This window comes from Phalacrocorax carbo, chromosome 5, assembly GCF_963921805.1.
Source record: "Phalacrocorax carbo chromosome 5, bPhaCar2.1, whole genome shotgun sequence".
Lineage (NCBI taxonomy): Eukaryota > Metazoa > Chordata > Aves > Suliformes > Phalacrocoracidae > Phalacrocorax > Phalacrocorax carbo.
Genome location: NC_087517.1, coordinates 22,736,241 through 22,751,986, shown reverse-complemented (window position 1 = coordinate 22,751,986; position 15,746 = coordinate 22,736,241). Strand labels below are relative to the sequence as shown.

General features: G+C 37.8%; 1 protein-coding gene across 1 annotated transcript in view; it reads right to left on the bottom strand.

Annotated features, from left to right (window-relative positions):
* The window catches only part of LOC104044612 (collagen alpha-1(XXVIII) chain-like), a 37,621-nt gene that overhangs the window by 11,898 nt on the left and 9,977 nt on the right, over positions 1-15,746 (bottom strand). Inside the window, exons 12-24 of the mRNA XM_064453316.1 lie at positions 14,452-14,520; positions 13,702-13,770; positions 11,749-11,817; positions 9,539-9,607; positions 9,030-9,098; positions 8,875-8,943; positions 7,641-7,709; positions 6,364-6,435; positions 5,702-5,770; positions 4,346-4,417; positions 3,412-3,480; positions 2,936-3,004; positions 874-942 (exon numbers count right to left, since the gene is read on the bottom strand). Coding sequence (XP_064309386.1) covers positions 874-942; positions 2,936-3,004; positions 3,412-3,480; positions 4,346-4,417; positions 5,702-5,770; positions 6,364-6,435; positions 7,641-7,709; positions 8,875-8,943; positions 9,030-9,098; positions 9,539-9,607; positions 11,749-11,817; positions 13,702-13,770; positions 14,452-14,520 — 903 coding nt within the window. The remainder of the gene's footprint in view (positions 1-873; positions 943-2,935; positions 3,005-3,411; positions 3,481-4,345; positions 4,418-5,701; positions 5,771-6,363; positions 6,436-7,640; positions 7,710-8,874; positions 8,944-9,029; positions 9,099-9,538; positions 9,608-11,748; positions 11,818-13,701; positions 13,771-14,451; positions 14,521-15,746) is intronic.

Sequence of the window (15,746 nt, the reverse complement as noted above, 5' to 3'; positions counted from 1 at the left end):
AAATTGCATTCCAATTTCCAGTTTCCATTTTGACATTCATTAATTTTTATTGCTCAGTGTGGCACTTGCACGCACTTTTACTGTTGTCTCTAGCACAGATAAATGCTAGTATACCAACAAACTCCCTGACTCTAGCCAGCAATCTTCCTGGAACTTCATGTCATGTAACTGCCAGGGCTGGTGGAGCACACTGTTGAGGAGACTAGATACATGAGGCCAGTGCTGTATACATGTATGTGCAAGGAAGGTAGAGGAAGGAGCCTTTTCTTTTTGTATCCTTTTTGCAGGGATTGGTCATATTTACCAGTAAAGACCTCTGTAAAGGGCTGTGAAGACCTCTGTAAAGGTTGTAAAGTAGATCACCAATTCTTTGCCACACCTTCAACAACGTGATGGACAGAGCTGAGGATAGTATGCTCTTCTGGCTCTTTGGGCAGTAGTTGCTTTTTTAGTGATTCTGGAAGATAGTGTTGCCCTGAGTTGACATCCATGTATATGGACAAATCTGCTTAGCTGGACTATATTCTCCTGTTTGGGAAGAAATTTTGTACGGTTGGGCAGAAGACAGTATCCTACATTAAGATATTGAGGGAACTGATTGAAACATCAATGACACTATAGCAAAAAGAAGCCCCACTTAGAATATGTTACACTGTGTAATCAGGAGGAGTGGAGGACATGGAAGGTTTTGGACTATTTCAGAGGGAGATTTCTATTTTGTTCCATGCTGGAATGCATTTCCACAGTTGAGAACCCTTTTCAGGCTTTTAGACCAGCAAATCTTTCCTAGCGTGTCAGCCACGGAGGCTAAGCACTTTGGTGTAGCACCTATTTGTTCCCAATTCGCATTAAAAAAATTGTCTATAAACTTACAGGTGGGCCGGGATAGCCATCTCCTTTTGGCCCAAAGGGCCCAGGTGGTCCTGGAAGACCTCGGTCACCCTGATGAAGGCAGGAAAAACAGCTGATGTGAATGTCAATACAAATGCTAGCAGGAAATTTTCCATGGAAGTGAAATTTTTTTGGCAAATACACTGTAAGTTGATTCTATCTGTCCGCTAATATATTTTACTATGTGAATGATTATTGTAGGTTATTAATTCTGGACTAAAACTGGAATATTTAACAGTGCTGAGGATTTACAGGACCTTTCACTTCTAAGCCACTAATTTGAATCTTTTTCAAGAGCTCTGTCTGTTGTCATTTGTGGTCTACATGTAAGAAGGAATTACTTCAGTCACATTCCCCATATTTTTGTCATGATTATTATTATTTGAGCCCAAATTGACAGATAGCCAAAAGTCTAGCATGGGAACTGAATTACTCAGTAGCTACTTTATGTAATTCTTATAACTGAAAATAGATAACCTGCTGCAGATCATTGGGAAAGCTCTGTATATCTTCTGCACATGCTGTTTGTTTATGTGGTGAGACAAAGGATGTAGGGCAGGGGACAACAGGGGTTTGTGTGGCCAACTTAAAAATAATGTTTTCTATCACAAGGTTCCTGTCTGTTTTTGTTGTTCTGGAATTGTATTTTTCTATAATGCTGTGGAATCTCATTAAAGCTATTGAGTATAACAGGAGCTTCCTATCGGAGATGTACAATTAAGCTCCTTTCATGGATCCAGATAGCTGGAGTATCTGAGGAACAGATTTACCAGGGAAACTAGAAGGACTTTAACCTTCCCAGCCATACTGGATGGTGCAGTGAGTTGCTCAGAGTTACAACTGGGTGGATGATCAAGATTGTGTTTGTCCCTGCAGCTACCCAAAATATGGGCATGCATAACAGTGGCAAGCAAAGTCCCATGCAAAATATAATTTTAAAAAAAGGAGACTGTAAAAGGTTTTATGCTGTACAGCTTGGTGCAGATCTGTATCTGAGAGTGAAGCAACAGCAAAACCCTGATACTGACAAAGGCAGCAAAAAGTGACAAACATATTCACAGCAATGTGCAGTGCCAACCAATTGAAAGAGCTCTGGGGGCTCAAGGCTGAGGGACAGAGACGTGCAATTCTAAGCAAAGGACCTGCTTCCGTTGGTTGATTCCTGTTGGATTCCGAGAAATAGGACAACATGCAGTTCTCTGAATTAACTGGACTGTACCAGAAAAGGACATGATTCCATCATCATAATCTCCTCCTGATGAAAATAAATGTAAGGATCTTGAAAACCACTAACTAATCAAAAAGGGATAAAGATCATTACATGTTTCTCATGTTTCTGTTATTGTGTTCAATTCAGTCAAAGAACAATGGATAAGGGCTATACTCAAAAGTACTGTCAAATTCACTAAGTTAAAAAAAAGGGAGGGGCATGATCCAGTTTATTTTGAGAAACACAGGTTTATAAGTCCCAAGTTTCTTGGTGTTCAGACAAAAAGAGCCCTGGAATAAAGAGCAGCTCACAAAAGTTGAATCTAGGTAACACTGAGGCAACACTTCAGAAGCACTAGAGAGAAGTTCATAGAGATTAGCTACTTTCTCATGTTGTTCTACTACTTAAGGCACCTCTTCTCATGTTGCCAGTTTGGCCCATGTCCTGAGATCTTCTTGGTGTCTGTGAATTATCCTGTCAAAATTAGGAATGAAGAGAAGGAACCTGCTGAGAAAAACTGACTGTGCTTGACAGGTAGGCTGTTGTAAGCACATAAATCAGGTGTCCTCTCTGTATTCACTCCTCATGAATTAAAACCAGTCATTTTTCTCCTTGTTCTCTGCCATGTGAAAGCTTATGGTTACTGCAGTCTGGAAGACTGACCATCCATGCTTTTCTGGCTCTGCAAATCCTTATACTCTGCCAGTGTTGTACAACATATACATTAAAAACTGTGGAATTCTTGGCCATCCTAGGGAACTTGCTGTTGCTAAACTGAAATCCTGCATTATTTTACCATTCTATCAGAAATTAATTTACAAATTTAGGAGCTACCTTTTCCCCAGGACGCCCAAAACCTGGTTCTCCCATTGGTCCAGCAAGACCAGGTAACCCAATGTCACCCTGCAATGAAGAAAATATATACTCTAGTTATCTATGTTTTATTAAACACCAATCACAGACTGTGTTTTTGGATTTCTGTTATACAAATTCATATCTATCAAATGTAATAGCTAATTTTATTTATTGGTATTGCAAGCATTAAACACCTAAATAATAAGTATTTTGATATCCAAGGTTATTCAAAACAAAGAAATGAACATAGGTAGGCCATGCCTCAAGCTGGCATACAGTTATACCAGGGCATGGTGGTAACTAGACTGGATACAATCCATAACTCTGTTCATAGGAAAGAAGATGTTTTAGTTGACCTCTTAAGGCTGAAATTATTTACATGAATAATCTCATGGCCTACTACACAGTTTTCACCCTGTGTTTATAAGCACTAGGAGCTGGAGTGTGGATGTTACCTTTGGTCCAGGCACAGTTCTTCCAGGAGGGCCTGGCATTCCGACACGTCCGGGGGCACCAGGCTCTCCCTGCAATGAAGGAAGGGGAGCAAAATCAATGCATTTTTCTGAAAGTGAGCATGAGCATCTCACAGAGAAAACATTTTATAATATTCCATTAAAATTCTATTAGAATTTCTAATATTCTATATGAAGTGAAATCTAAATATTTGAAGAACTGGTAACAAGCACAGTTCTGATTTCTCAATTGAAATGAGATTCTTTGCTGTCACTGAACAAATATATGCTATTAGAAATCCCTTTCCCAGTGTATTTGAGACTTGGTCCAGCACATCCAGCACTCAGGCCTTTCTACCCACCTGTGTAGGTATACTAAAAAAGTATCTTTTTCTGTTAAGAGTAGATTTTTTAAAATAGTCCTTTCAGTGTACTTTTTTACCCCTTTTAATTTTTCTTCTTATGTGGAAATACACACTCTTGTCTGTATAAATAGCAGAAGAGAGACTGGAGGAGAAACCTGGAGTAGCCCTTCTCTCACTTTCAGTGAGTACTGAGTATTTGAATAGAAACTCCAAATCCATAAAAGAATATCAGCCATGAGTCAGCATAAGGGAAAATAAAGTCATGTCACATATGTATATGCCATATGCTATACTATCTTCCCAAATATTTCAGCATAAAAATACTGGTATTAATGTCCCTTCACTTTCCAAACCAACAGGGAAACAATATGGTAAATGCAAAGATTTTTTAAAATGCCTCTAGATGTTTGTAGGGATCATGGTGTGTCTTGCTAAGAGAAGCCTTAGCTGAACTTTTTTTTATTATTATTTTTAAGAAGCAAGTTCATTCTGGGACAGTTTTTTTCTGAGATCTAGAGCAAAGCACAGCTTTGGGGGGCTATCTTACACACATAATGTAGTAAAAAGCCTACTTTAGCTCCAGCAGGTCCAGGCACTCCTGTTGGTCCTGTTAATCCACGTATTCCTCTCTGACCTTGATCTCCCTACAAAAATGGAGAAGACATGTCACACATACCAAATAATATTAAGAATGTGTTAACTGAAATTAATTGTAAATACCAGTGAAAGATAGTGAAGTTCTATCTCATAGCTGGTGCGCATGAACTACTCCTATTGCCTTCACTGGCAAGTCAGTTAATTCTGCTCAGTAATTGTCCAGTTTTGGGTTTGTACAGTTAAAACTACATAGATTTAATCTGAAATTAAATTAACCAACTTACCAGTGAATACTGTCAAAAAATAAGAACCAAAAGGAGTCTTAAAGATTGCAGCCTTGCAGCTGAAAAATCAGACTAAGTAATTATACGAAGATAATGTCTAAGAGAAATAATCAAACCAGGAAAACAATTCACTCAAAGGTTCTTTTGGTTTTTTATTCAAAGGGAAATATGGCTAATCAATTGGCCATGATGCCCTCTCTGATTAATCAGCTTATACTTCCAGGCAGAAAAAGCTAAGAATAGATAGTGTAAAGTTTGTAAAGGGATAACTACTATTTAAGCATATTATTAGGCTGTAATAATTATGACAAAAATGGAACAGCTATGAGTCCAGAATCGTTCTGAAAAAGTTCCAATACAGTAATCAGTTTTATTACTGCATTATGTCATCTGCTGTATTCCCTACCAAAGTAGTCCAAAAACAGGTGGGTGCCTTGATTTTCCTCCCTAAACTGTTTTTTAGCTCTTCCAGCTTCTTTCAGTCCTGATACTTAATATCTTTATTTCTCTTCTGTGTGACATTTAATCTCTGTATGTCTTGTCCAATGTCTTGTCCAACTATTCCAGCAATTTCCAGTGTCTTTATTTCACAGGATACAGGTGCTGCTATGAGAAACCAGAATTATGTCTCCATCTGTAAATCAGTACAGAAGATCAGTACAAGAGCCATAGCCTTAAAGATCGACCCAGTTATTCCTACTAAGAGAAGTAGTATTCCCAGTTAGCTCTTTGTGAACTTCTTGGACTAGATACTACCACATGTGCTGGAAACTGTGAGCCACTAAACTGTTGTGCTCTCATTTCCAAAAAGATTTTTTGAAAAAGATGTCCTGGGTGGTCTTTTATTAACTTCAATATATAAATGTCATTGTTTTAGGCTGAGACTGAAGTAAACTCTGCAGTTAACCACTTCTGGAAGCACTCATTAACCTATTCCTTGAGGTATATTTTTTCATTACTTATGATAGACCAAAAAAGAGAAGGCTTTGACAAACCTATTCATGGAACATTAAATTTTGAATGTCACCTTTAGTAAGAAATTATCACCTTTTCCCCCTGTATTCCAATTCCTGGAGCACCTTCAGGACCTCTAAGACCAGGTAACCCTGGTTCACCCTGGAACAGAAAAATCAAAGCAGCATTTCAGAGTACTGTGTAGACATGGTGCAAGATCAACTCTATATTCACTTGAATAAGCTCATGAAAATTATAGAAGTCTCAGGATTCAATGGCAAAACTCCCACTGATGTCAGTGGGCCCAGGATTTTCTTCCCATATTCAGAAGCAACCATTGTAAAACTCTGGGTGGAATGCATGAAGCAGCATGTTTCCTTAGTGATGGCTGAATACTCTGAGTATATAATCTTTAAATATATGGGGTTTCTGATTCTAGGAAAACAGTATGATTGGAAGGCTACAAAAGGTTGCCTGTAGCCATTTTAGAGGTTTCCCTTCTGAGTTGCAGGGCATTTGGTGGATTAAAAAAAGCCAACACCTGTAAACAAGATTAGACAATTCCCTACCCCCCAAAAAAAAGAAAAAGAAGAGTTTTCCCTAAAAAACTATGCTTGAAAGAGAGGTTTTTTTCACTGAAAAATGTGCTTTTCCCCTTGTCCATGAACACTCTTCTAGGCTTGGGTATCAGCACAGGGAGAACAGTAGGAGTGCTGGGAGGGAAGCAGGTAGAGTGCAGACAGAGATGAACCAACCTTTTGTCCAGGGGCTCCATCTTCTCCTGGAAGACCAGGCAGACCTGCCAGTCCTGAAGGGCCTGGCTCACCCTGACATCAATAAAAAGTAAGTCCTTCTATTAAATGCAGACTTGGTACTACTCTTTCTCTGAATCAAGTAAATCTATTTTAAAAATTTACTAAACTGTATATATATTCATAGCAAACATTTATGCATATGAACCCAAATCTTTCTGTTTTTTTATAAAGACAACTGTCATGTATCTGAAAATATCCTACCATCTGTGCATTTTATCTATGCAATTAATATTATTAGCTATTAATGTTCCAGCTCATTCTTATTAAAAAATGCCTTCGTGTCATTACGTGGCAGCATTTGAAGTAAATATCAGATAGAGCTGACTGTGACATGATGATTGACAACTTGCTGGAGAATAGCGGTGCAAATCTATTAATAGCAGTGGAATTGTTATCAAGCTTATTTATGTAAGGTTCAAGAGCCTGACCTGGTTTTAGATGAAATGGGATCATTTGGGGTCAAATGAGTTCACTCAGTATTACCATAGTTTATGAAATTAAAGAAAGAAATTGAATAATTATTTCCTTTCCAAACCCTGTCCCAAATCCCTAACAAACAAGAGCAAAACCAGGACTGCCCGCTGCCTTTCCACTATCACAAAAGTACTTTTTCATCCATTCCCATGTTTTATGTTAATCTGGCTGTAAATGGCATAGGGACTGGTTAATATCTTGGTCACTTGAGCTCAGAGAGGTTATGGCTTCCTCTCCTCTAAGCAAGTGTGCTTTCTGTCTAGTAGCACAGCTTGTTTCCCATAAGAAGGTGTGAGGACGTAGCTGCTGCTCTGTTTACATCCTAACCTGTGTGAAAAGGGAAGGAGCAGGACAATAACCACTGTTCAGTGCTTTTTTTTTCACCAGCTCTGGCTATAACTTAGCTGACACTGGGGGCTGTGATTTCTGAGAACTGTTTAATATTCTGATTGGTTTTCTGGACAGAGCTGCAGGTGAGCTGTATACAACACTGACCTGAGCATGGACCAGGCATGCAGAAATTTTCAGTCACAATAAATCTTACTATTTTTGTACAGAAATGGTGCATTTAAAATGTTCGCATTTCTGGAGGATATTGAAAGTCTGTGTTAAAAATTTTAAAGGCCAAGAACCTAAATTTTATTTCTAAACCTATTTTAGGTGCCTACAGAAGGGATACTCAGGAAACACAAATTTTGAATACAAACAAACAAACGAATAAATTCCTCTATTAACAATGTTACCTTAGAACCAGGTTCTCCAATACCTCTTTCTCCTGGCACTCCAGTCTCTCCTGGCAAGCCTTGATCACCCTTAAGTAGAATTAATTTTTAACAGCGTTATCATAAAAAAATATAAAAGCATATTCTTGGTTGTTTGTATTTAAAGGAAGATTAGTGTGATATTGTCTTTAGTATGATGTGTTAAACCCTTGGTCACAAAGATTGGGAAACTGCAGCATGTTTTGAGCTGTCACCAAAAAGTTGTTGGTGGAAATGATTAATGCTGTAAATCTATAATTGTATGTCCCTGTGAATGTTTCCCACCAAAGCAGCTGATTTCAGGAGCATTTCTGACATCTGGAGACAATTCACCGTTCTCTTTCTTTTACCAGTGGTAAAGCATATCCCTGCACAATCACTTAACATGTAAGAGGTGATCTCTGACGCTGCAAAACACTTTACCTGGCGTGGACCCTTGACCCAGTTACACCTCTAGTTCCTTTATGCTATGCTTCAATAGCCTTCAGTCATTCAGAACTTTATCTGTAACCTCTTTCAGAAAATCCCTTTAAATCTCCATTCCAAACACTTCAAGGGTGATGTCTTTCATTAACAGTTCTGTATTTTGTGACTCAGTCAAGGCTATATTATTCTGAGTTTTCCTTCAGCAATGGTAATCTTCACTATATCTTGGACCATTCTTAACTGCTAGATACAGTAAATACACAAAGTCAGGTGAGACAACAGGCAGCAGAAGTAACAAGGAAGGCAGCCAATCTGTAAGGTATGTATGTGTTTTTCTGGAATGGAAACAGTACAATGAGGATAAAAGATGATACTGAAATTTTGGTGTTCTCCTGTGTTAAGTGCAACCACTTTTTGGAATTGATTCACTGCACCTGCACCTGATATGATGAAACTGCAAGTTCAAGGCAGACAAGCCTTTCTGTGGAAATGTATCAGACGAAGTGCAGTTCACTCTCTGGTATGTAGTACCTCAAAGGTTCTGTGGTGAGCCAAGCCAAAACCTAAATAGATAGCTATGGCATTGGTTTATCAAGGCTTTTCAGTGGAGTAGGATCTGCTGTAGAGTTTAATGATATTAATAAAGAAAATAATTTTCTGCACTTATGTCAATCCTTAGATTGGTGTTCAGCACTTTAAAAAGCATAAGGATAGAGAAAGACCATGTCTTAATCAGGAAACATAACAGTAAAAACAGCACAGTAGCTTTTACTTCAGAAAATTCCCTAACCTTTGGTCCAGGTAGTCCCTGTCCCGGTAGCCCTCTAGAGCCAGGTGGTCCTTTTGGGCCCTCCGCTCCCTGAAAATATTAGTGAAGTAATTATTAAAAATATTCTCTGTTACTACACATTTAAATGTGGTGTGAGGGGGAAGTGACAACTGCACCTTATCTCCTTGAATTCCAATTCCAGGTAATCCAATTGGCCCAGGTAAACCAGGAGGACCAAACTCACCCTGGCAAACAAAGTACAATTTCTTAGCTGTGTAAAGATACAGAAATAATCTGGGACAGCTCCCATGCTAGTACATGTTGCCTTAACCTCTCTTGAAGTCAGTGAAGCTGGGGATCTGACTTTTTATCTTTCATATATGCGTTTATTCCCTGCTGGTTCAGTTGCAAACAACAGCTAGACTCTTTTTCCCTTTCTAAACCTTAACTTTCCCACAGAATCAGATGCTTTTTGTAACATTTCCTATTTTACTATGAAGAGATGTTAAAATAGGTTGGGAGAATTTATTAGGCATAAATGTCTCTACAAAATACCTTATCAACCAGGGCCTATTGTGGATTCCTTGCCTCATTACACCTTTTGTAGTGAATATCAACCCTGTATTCCCTATCTTATGTAGATTTATTGGCACTTTGTTAATCCCCTCACGTATTTACTGCTCACCTTTTCACCTTTTATGCTGGTGCCTGGAAGTCCACGAGGGCCTTTTGGTCCATCAAAACCACGGTCTCCCTATATGAAAAAAGAATATGTTGTTAACTGTAGAAGCACACAGCTGTTCTCTCTGAAGTAACTAGAGACACTCTTTGCTCTGTCATCATGAAAAACAAAATGAGAAGAAGCAGAAAGCAACTCCTGGATCTGTTTTCCAGGATACCAAAGAGGTCATCTTTTCAAATGAGCTTGCTCTGCAGTTTGAAATTGCTGATGAAAGAACTGAACAAGCTTGTTCTTATTTTTCTGCCCAACTCAATTGCTTAAGGTCCTGTCCTGTTCAAATCAATGGCAAAACCACAACTGATTTAAATGTCAGCAGGGCTGAGTAATGAGACTAACTGAAAGCTGAATTCTGCTTATTTGTCCAATGGGTTAATGTCATTAAGTGTGGCAAATGAGGATCTGGCTGTCACTGCGAATTTTGCCAGAGTAAAGACCAGGCCAAACTGTACTGTTGTAGAAGTCTATTTGTAAATGTCATTGCCTTTCTAAATGTTTATTTACAAAACAGTGGTCTTGGGGAAAATGCAGGTTACTAATAAGGACATAAATAATGTGATTTCTTGTAATTCTGTTTATAAAACATGTAGAGACAGATCCTTAGTTTGTGTAAATTGTCACAGAATCACCCAAGACAATCACCCAAGTGATGGCCCAGACAGGTCTTTTCTCTCCCTAGTAACCAATTCCATCATTTTAACTTTGGCTGAAATACATTATAGAGATTTCTGTTTAAAACAACATTCTTTACTCCTGATGAACACCTGCCTTCATTTTCCTTTTTACTGAACTGTGAGCTTGTAGTAAAAATGTTCTGAAGAAAGCAGCTGTAAAATTTGCTTTAGATTAACAAATCACCTTTTTAAAATGTATTTAAAACCAGAGAACTGACATACTTGGCAGCCATAAATAGGATTAGAGATACATATAGACTCAGTGTTGATACATGCTTGGCTCCAGGTCAGACTTGGCAGTAAAAAGTAGTACATTTTTTAATAGAATCAAGAGTTCCAATAATGCTGTGAGAATTCCACTTTGATTATTTGATTCTGCCTATCTCAATTGCTCAATAATTTTGGTTAGATTATGCATTCTTCTGTATTTGTTCCCACTGTGCACTGTTGCAGTGCTTTACTTATTAGCTGTAGTGTTTCTTCCCACATTAATTGGTATTTCATTGGCAGTGGAGTAATTTCTAAATGAATTTTCTTCAAATCATTTTTTTGTTTTCATGCATGAGATCTGCTAAGCAAATACCAGCAATTAACAATGAGGTTAGATAATTTATATAATTAATCATAAAATATATACTGCATGTTTGAAGATATTATGTTCCTAGCAGCAGTCAAATTTAAACCTAGCTGACTACAGTATAGTGCTAAGCAAATACCCTAAGGTTTTTAGCAAAGGTAGAGTTGGGGCCTGCATCTGTGAAACAATTTTTTATTGTTTTCCCAACCAAAATTGCCTTGGTGCATTTAGTTATTTATTTAGCTCATGTACAATCTGTGTCACTTTGTTATTGTAATCAATGGTCAAAGCGACAACTCAGCCTGGGAGGTGGTTTTCAGCAGGCAGCAAAAGGAGCTAGCAGTGGGTCTAGTGAGTCCATCCATGCAGGTGCAACTACTACTGTAATTACTTCCACTGGATCAGCAAATTAGTAACAGCAGCTTTCTTTTCACACAAACTGAATTCAGACTTCTGCTAAAATGCATAAGCCAGTGGCTGAGGTATTTAAGAAGCTTAGAAGCCTGTCTTTGATGACAGCAAAGATCTCTCTATATAAGCATTTAGAAAAAAGCAACAAAAAGCTAAATTTTTCATCTGTGAATCACTTTTATAATATTTTATTTAAAGTCAGATACTTAAGGCTGTTTTAAAATTATAGCTGGAATTTGTTCCAGGCTTAGATCCCACAAATCAAGTGTCAGGTGAATTAAATATCAGCTTTACAGGCCCCAAAGGCTAGCTGTGCCTAGAAGTCATGTTTGGACCAACTGAATTCTATGAAAATATATCAGGATAATTGAAGCCAATTTTTAATATTAATTTACAAGCTACTTTCTCAGACTCCCGTGACTGCTATGGACTTGTTTTGGCATGCACTTATTTAATGGTGCTGCTCTGGTCTTGAAACCCTTTGACTGTTGTACCTTTGCTCCTGGAAGCCCTTCTCCCGGTGAACCTCTTTCTCCTTGAACACCTTGTGGTCCTTGAGGCCCCTGTTAACATAAGTTTTACATGACCTAGAATATGTATTAATCACTCAAATCAACCACAGCATGTTCTATGTCATTGTCGGTTTTAAGCATGTCTTTAAATGTCTGTGTAGTTATAACCTGTTAAAAATAATACAGTAATATGATATTCACAGTGAATAAATGATGAGCATTCTGGCCTGCAGCAATAACAAGGCAGACAGTTTTATTTTTCTGGTTACTTATGAATCACAGGTTATGTAGCTGAAATTCCTACTCCTTATACTTTTGAAATCTTCACTCCCTAAACTTCATTTTGGTTTAGAAATTGTTACTAATCCTTATTAATGTATCAGTATAATCATGAGAGACAGGGAGAACCAGATTAAAGACCATGCAGAGTAGTACTGAAGATGTAGCTGTAGAAAGATTTAACTGTAATTGGTGAAGAGAATAATGGCATGCCCTTCTCTTTTTGAAAGCAGAGCTGCTAGGAGCACAAGGGGCAAGCCAACTAAAACCTTTCACTAAATGCAAGTCCAAAAGCTGTGCATATTGAGTCTGCTTCACAGTGTTTTCCCACAACTGTTTTTTTTCCTCTGATTTATTCCTTGAGATTACACACACATCACAGATTGCTGGTAGATTTGGCTCTGCATAGCCTAAATATGCTTCTGCTTCTTCTGCGCAGAGCTTTAGAATTATGCCTAGTTCTTATGTAAAGATAATTACACTGCATTCAGCCATAAAAAGAAAACTTCTGGAGCAAATATACTTTAAAGTAAATTTAAAAAACACCTTTAGTGTATATTTTTAAATGAGATTCTCTTATTTTACCAGTACAGCTGTTGTGGCTAACAAAGATACACATCATAGGCACCTCTTCCCCCACAAAGTGAGTCTTTTCTCTATGTTGTTATTGAAGAGACTCAGGAAGAATTATTGCCCCACTTTGACCTTCACCATTGGCCTTATTAGTAATGCTCTTTTCTTTGGGCCTTTCAACAAGAACTCACTCCTCTTCAGTAATGTATTTTCAAGCAGGTTTGAGATCAGTCAGTTTTTATGGGAGCAACTGTTTTGCAATTATTATTACAGATCTTTCCTTGTCAATGGGGAAAAGCTACTTGTGAAAAAACTGCACAAAATTTCCCTTGGGGTCTTTCATCCAGGTGATGGGAAATGAATTTGAGTCTGCTGTATTGTAAATAGATCAGTAAAAGGTGCTGCCTGGCACTTGGAAAAAGTGACCATAAAATTGGTGTACTGATTTTCTGAATTAACAAAAAGAGATTGAGTTCACAACTACCAGGAGGAGGAAAGGAAGGAAAAGAAGGAATAGACTTCAGAGCCAAACCTACTATAAATTTTGAAAGTCAATTTTTTTTTTTTTTTATAATTTCTCCCTCTGTTATCTCCAGTAAAGTTAATACTGGTGAAATTTTTACCTGGGGCCACTTATGAAATCTGAATGTCTTTATGGAGGTTGTGTACGTATGACTGCTTCTAATGTTACAGTAGCTGAAATGGAATCTCTCCCTCAAAGCCATGCTGATGTTTACGTACTAATGATACTGAAAAGCAGTCAACTTTGAAGTTACCACATGTGGATTTGAATCTATCAGAGACAGATTATTTAAATATTTATGTGGCTTTGCATAAGGTCTTACTTTTTCATAGCTGTTTTGGAGACAAAGATAATTAGAAAAGCTAAGGAATTGGAAACAGTTCCAGTTTATTGAGGGAAATGAAGTCAGACAACATAGTATGTATGAGAGTGAGAACTAGTGGAAAAAAGAAAAGAGATGGTATCATTTAACGCACATATATCCTTTTTTACAGGGAAGCACTGAGACTTTTTCATTTCTCTCCTGCTTCCCTATCACCAAATAAAAAAACCAAACATACCGTAAGTCCTGGCTCACCAACTCCGGGCGGGCCAACAGGGCCCGGTCTTCCTGTCAATCCAGTGTCACCCTTCAAACAAAGATGTATTTTGAAAAAGCCTGATGTAGGTATTTGTATGTGTGCAGCATGTAACAATTCATCAGACAGTCTGTACTTGAAATACATGACATCGGAGAATACAGGAATGGCAGAGAAAAACTGAGTGTCCTCAGAGTAACACAGAGTAACACAGTGGCTTGACAGACATTGAATTGGTGCAGTTTCACAACATTAGGGGACAGCCTCAATTCTGCATTTGAGGAAAGACAATGTTGAATCTAAACAGTTAATTATTCCTGTCATATTCCTAGTACATTATGTATCACTTGTTGTCCTTTTCCAAAAAGTCAGTATTTCTATCATAGTATTTCTGCCTTCTTTGTGCCAGTCATCCAAACCAACAAGCCTGTTTTTCACAGGATAATTTTTAAAGATATGTATACATTTTTACTCAGCCATACACTGCTTGGACTGAGTTATGTCAAGCAAAAGAACTACTGTAAAAAAGTCCTTTAAAGTACATACTTTAAAAGTACTTTTTTTTTTCCTAAACACTTTTGATCAACATACAAAATACCTTTCCAGTACCATAAAAACAGCATCTGGGGGCTTGAAGTTTCTCATGTACCAGCAAGTATATTATCTCAGCTGTCTCAGTCTTCATTCTTATCCTACAACACATGTAATATAGAAGATGAGAGATGCTTGTACCTTTGGGCCTGGCAGTCCTACTCCAGTCTCTCCAGGCAAGCCAGGTGGCCCAGGGAGACCTCTTTCACCCTTTTCAAAGAACGAAAAAGAAGCAATTCTGCTTATAAATTGGTGACTAAGGAAATCAGTTTAACACAGTTTGTAAGTTCATTTTTTGTATATCCTGAATTTCAGCCCATTGGAATTTTCTTACACAGTAGTTCATCTGTTCACCCTTTCAATGCTTCAAAATTCCCTTTATTAAGAGCATAGATATTTCCTGTACAAAGTGATACCAGATTAAACAAAAGGAAAAATGTTACATTTCATGTGGGATATGAGTTTTGTCACCTGACTACTCTGTGCCTCACTGTTGGCCAGCAGGTGCTCTAGATATGGTCCAAAGGAGATGTCAAAAGAGAAAGTGTCCTTTACAAATTTATTTTCAAGTTTTTCTCCACAACAGTATTACTTTCAGTAGCTGAAGAGCCGATTAGCCTTAGCTGAATTACTGTTTGAAGTTTTTCTGAGAAGCAAAGTGGTCTCTTAATGAAGTTAAAATAGTTCCCATAATTGTCCATAATACCCAGTGATATTTGCATCTTCCATTAAACTACTCTGATAAAGATATGAAGTCATCACAGAACCACAGAATGAAGTAATCTCCATTGGTATATCTGGAATTTACAAGAGAGTTAAGTGAGAAGTAAACTCAGCAAAACTTAAGGATTTTATAAATATAAATCATACATTTTTTAAACAAGCAAACAAAAAATATTTTATGTTTACAGAGTTATGCAAGACTGCGTCTTGCAGTGAAGCACTGGGTGATTTCTGTGGCCCAGCTTCAGAAGGCCCATTGCAAGACTATGTCCTGAATTGCACTCATCCTCATGACTTTCAGATATCTTCTGCTGAGCTCCAGTAAACAGTGGGACTACTAATTCTGAGCTACAGAATTCCTGTTGAGAATGTACAGTTTCAAGAGAAGAGTTTGTTTGAGATCCCAAACAGAATTCCTGCTTGGCACTTAGGGAAAAAATAGTTTTAAATTGAAAATTGAAGAAATGCAATGCTACACTGCTGCTAAGTAATATTCTGTGATGCTACCGTATTTTAACTGTTTCTGAGAAATGATTAGAGTGCGATTTGGACCTGAATCCAATACAAAGAGCAAATGAAGACCTTTCTTAGGAACCTTGTAGAATACAAAGGGTATATTACTTGCTAGCAATGTCACATTAAACTGCATCCCCTACAAGAAGGGTATGGGGTATGAGGATAAAAGCATTATTGTTGTGAGGCTGTATCAATAC